The sequence below is a fragment of the Herpailurus yagouaroundi genome, unplaced genomic scaffold (assembly GCF_014898765.1).
Source record: "Herpailurus yagouaroundi ecotype Mexico unplaced genomic scaffold, PumYag 77, whole genome shotgun sequence".
Lineage (NCBI taxonomy): Eukaryota > Metazoa > Chordata > Mammalia > Carnivora > Felidae > Herpailurus > Herpailurus yagouaroundi.
In genome coordinates this window covers 52,396,546-52,400,819 of record NW_024412388.1, presented here as the reverse complement: position 1 = coordinate 52,400,819, position 4,274 = coordinate 52,396,546, and the positions used below count along the sequence as shown (strand labels likewise).

The following is a 4,274-nucleotide window of genomic DNA, read 5'->3' as shown; positions in this document are numbered from 1 at the left end:
TACTGAATTTTTTTTCTTAAAAAAATAAGAACCCCAAAAGGAAAGTCAATAATTTTTATACAAATATGTACAAAGAATTTCCCTCCCACCCCCACGGTACTGAGAGCAGGAGCCGTCGGGGTACATTTTCGGAAAATTCGGTTTTTCGGTTTTACCTGTACAGAAAGCTATTCCCGGCGGGCGTGCGGTGTGAGTTTGCTCCGCCAGCCTAGGTGTGCGCAAGGGGGTGGAGGCCGCCGAAGGTCGGTGTTGAGGGGTCGGGGGGAGGAAATGGAAGAGAGGCAGAGTCCGGGATTGGGCAGGGGGGCCGGGCCCGGGGCGGGGCGCGCAGACTAGAAGTGCAGCCACCGCCCCGGGCAGCCGCCCGGCCCTCGGTCCCAGCCACCGGCACGTCCCTATTGAGCGGGCCATTTGGCTTGCGCTGCAGCGGCGGCAGCAGCCGCGGCCGAGGCTGCTGGCTGCAGGAACTGTCCAGAGAGCGGCACGCTCAGGATGGGTGCGATGGTGGCCGTCGTCCGGCTCAGCGACAGCGGCTGGTGCGTGGCCATGAGCGCCGCGGACTGCACGGTCCCGGGCGGCCTCAGGAAGGACTGTGCTGCGCTGCCGCCCCCACCGCCCCCAGTGCCCCCAGTTACCCCGGCGCCCCCAGCGCCCGCCGCCGAGCCCCCGGGCGCCGCCGGGCCCCCGCCAATGATGTTTTCGATGCTGAACGACGGCCGCGCGCTCGGCTCGGACTTGATCAGTGACGCCGTGGTGCCCGCAGCGCCCGCCGTGCCCGCGGCGGCCGCCGCAGCGCCCAGGCTGTTGAGCTGCAGCTGCAGGCCCGGGCCGAGCTGCGAGCCGAAGGCAGCCGCTTTGCGGCCCAGCTCGCCCGAGGGCAGCAGCGGCACGGCAGGCGGCAGCACGGGTGCCACTGGCGGCAACGCGTATGGGTACTGGAGCGCCGCGGCCGCTGCCGCTGCCGCCGCAGCAGCCGGGTGAGAGTAGGCGCCAGCCGCGGCCGCGGGGTGCAGGCCGTAGGGGCGGCCGTAGGGCCCCGCGGCTCCTGCTGCCGCCGCCAGGCTATAAGCGCCGAAGCTCTGCATCATGAGCGCCGTCTGCTCGCGCAGGTGCTCCTGCTGGTGGCGCTTGAAGCGTTTCCGGCGCCGCAGGAAGCTGCCGTTGTCGAACATGTCCTCGGACTGCGGGTCCAGGGTCCAGTAGTTGCCCTTGCCCGGGTTGCCCGGCTCGCGGGGGATCTTGACAAAGCAGTCGTTGAGCGAGAGGTTGTGGCGGATACTGTTCTGCCAAGCGGGGAACTTCTCCCGGTAGTAGGGGAAGCGGTTGCTAATGAACTCGCAGATGCCGCTCAGGGTCAGCTTCTTCTGCGGACTCTGCAGGATAGCCATAGTGATGAGCGCGATGTACGAGTAGGGCGGCTTCACCAGGCTGTTCTTGGGCTTACTGGGGGCCAGGCCTCCCGCCGCACCGCTGCCCGAGCCGGGCCCGCCTCCGCTCCCGCCGCCCTCCTCGCTGCCAACGCCACCCTTGCAGCCGTCAGCTTCGGAAGCGCCCGCCTCGCCCCCTGGCCCAGCCCCGGTTCCAGTCGCCTCTTTGGGCAATGCCAGGGGCTGCTGGTGCGGAGGCTGAGGCTGCCCGTGGTGGGGTACCGCTGGCGTCACCTCGTCCGCCTCGTCCAGGCGCAGCTCCGGCGGCCCCACGGGGCTATCGCAGCCCGCGTCGCTGTCCTTCTCCTCGAGCCCGTCGTCGCCCTCGCCCACCACATCGATGTCCACGTCCTCGGCCGTCAGCACCGTCTGGCCGGACATGTCGCTGGCGCTGCCGCCGCCGGAGAGGGTCATCCCTCCTCGGGGTTGGTGGCGGCGGCGGGGAAGGAGCGGCGGGCGATGGGAGTCGTCAGGGGCTGCCGCCGAGCTCAGGGGAAGGGGGCTTGGGTGCTCCGGAAAGATGGGAGAGGGGAGGGGGACGTAGGTGGTTCGGGGCCCTCCCGGCTTGGCTCACACTTAGCAGCCCGGCATCGCGCGGCGCGGGCGCTGCCGTCCGCCCCCCGCGGCCGCGCTCTTCAAACTCCTGCTGTCCCTGGCTCTCGGTACTAGGTGCTCGATGCCGCTCCGGGCCACGGCGGCTTCTCCACGCCGCGCCCCCTCACTTCGCCCGCCTTCCTCGGCCTCTGGCCCGGGCGTGGAGAGCAAGAGCGGCGCAGGCGGGCGCGGGACGCCGGGCGCCCAACAGCTCGGGAGGGCGCGGACAGGGGCAACAGGGGGAGGGGGGTGTCAGGGACGCCGAGCCCCCGTAGTCGAAAGTCCCGTTTTAAGGACTGGCCTGATAGATTACTTTCTACTTAAAGATCCAGCGGGAGGCGGGGCCACGTGACCGCGCGTGACGTCAGGGCCGCGGTGGAGCCGGCCAAACTCAAGTTGGTTCAGGGAATTGTCAACAAAGGGACGAGGGACGCGCAACTCAGCGCCGCACGGTGCGCCAGCATCCCGAGGGCTCCGAGGGCGTCCTGGCCCACCCTGGACCCCAGCCTAGGCTGGAGCCTTGCTCAGGGGTCGAGGGAGCCTGTGGGTGTGAGTGCTGGAGGGTGGTTGTGAGCGCGTGAGGGCGTGGGCCTGGGAGCGTCCGCGGGACCCTGCGGCTCTCGCTGCCCTGCCCTCCCTGCCCCCTCTCCCTTCCCCCTTCTCCACTTTGCCAACACTCCTTAGGCTGGGACTGGGCAACACCGAACGAGATTCTCATCCCCCCCCCCCTTTTTTTTTAAGGAAAAACTTAGTAGCCTCCGTTTTGTTTTGGGGGTTTGATTCTTTTTAGCTCTTGAGTAAGGGCTGCGCATCCGGCTCCGTGTTGCTAATTAGACTTCAGATCCCCTTCTGTCTTGGTGCTCTTTCGGCGGAGACAATTACTGAGGTGACGCGTTCCCTTTCCCCTCAAAGCCAAACCACCTGGGTCCTGCCTTTTCTTTCCCCGCTAGATGTGAGCGTGCTTATATATATATATATATATATATATATATATATATTTTCCCCCCCCCGCGCGGCCACAACAGCGTCAGCTGGGGTTCCCGAAGGTCAGAAAATAGTTATTGATTAATCTATTAGAATAGTTGCCGAGAGAAATAAAAACGACGTAAAATAACAGCGAACCTATAAATAAAGAGGCTGTAACTAGCAGCTGGGAGTTGTTAAACGACTTAGCAAGTGAAAAAGTCGGAAATGAGGCGCTGGGGAAGGAGCCGGGACTGGCAGCGGCCTGGGTAAGTCGAGTGGAGCGAAGTAGAGGATTCCGGGCCTCCAGTTTGGACGCCGCGCTCGGGCTGGGACGCCGGGAGCTGGCGGTGTGACTTCACCGGGCGGCGGGGCCCAGCCTCTTGGGAATGGGGGGCGGCCTCGAGCGTGCAGGTGGGCTAGGCTCTCAGTTGCTGCTGACTCACGTGGATTCTTTCCTCTTAAGGCTTAGGTAAATCCTCCAAGATTTGACTTCCCGCGGAAACCAGTAGCAGAGCGGGTGGAGGAGGCGAGGATGCGGCTGGTACACACCGAGTTTCCTTGGCAAGGAAAATCGATGGTAGGAAAGGCTGTGGGGATTTAACCGGGGTTGAGGGTGGAGGCTCGCAAAACCACCACGGGTGCGTGGCATTGCCAGGGCGTGCGCTTGGGCCTCGCACCTCGGGATAGTGCTCCTGACCTGCTGAGTCCGCGATGCGCCACCTCTCCTTCCGAAGTTTTAGGCCGCCTCACAGCGAGCTGCCAGAGAGAGCCGGCCGTGGCGGGCTCCTTGAACCCAAGTCCTGTCTGTCCGCTAAGTCCTGGGAGGAGAATTTTGGCCTCACCAGAGGAAGGAGCACAAGGGGAGCGAGCGGTCCGAGAGGAAATAGTTGGTGAAATATTTACAGAAGACGCTGGGAAACCGATTTAATTCCTGGGGGACAGTGGTGCTTCTGATTCCCTCAGTCTGTGTCTCTCACCTACGACGCTCTCAATCCTTGGCCTAGAAAAAAAAATCCATAAACTTCATTATAGGCAGTGAGACACATAGATTGACTTTCATCTCCATTAGATAATTTCCTGGCTATAACACTAGTCCATTGGATCTCCATTTCGCAGGACATTCCTGGTTTGTACTGGGGATTGGGGGGAGGGGGGCAGTTACTCCATCCAGAGACAGCCGCGGAACTCCAAAGGTTTTTTTGTGTTTAAATGATCCTCCCGATTCCCCTTTGTACCTGACCCTAAAATGTATCTCTGAGTTGATTTCCGCAGCAGCACCTCTTTGTG

General features: G+C 63.1%; 1 protein-coding gene across 1 annotated transcript; it reads right to left on the bottom strand.

The window, feature by feature from the left end:
- Window positions 1-277: 277 nt before the first annotated feature.
- FOXD3 (forkhead box D3) lies at window positions 278-3,561 on the bottom strand. The gene has a single exon (XM_040470469.1). It carries the CDS (start codon window positions 1,839-1,841, stop codon window positions 396-398), a length of 1,446 nt encoding a protein of 481 aa, XP_040326403.1. The 5' UTR covers window positions 1,842-3,561; the 3' UTR covers window positions 278-395.
- Window positions 3,562-4,274: the final 713 nt, after the last annotated feature.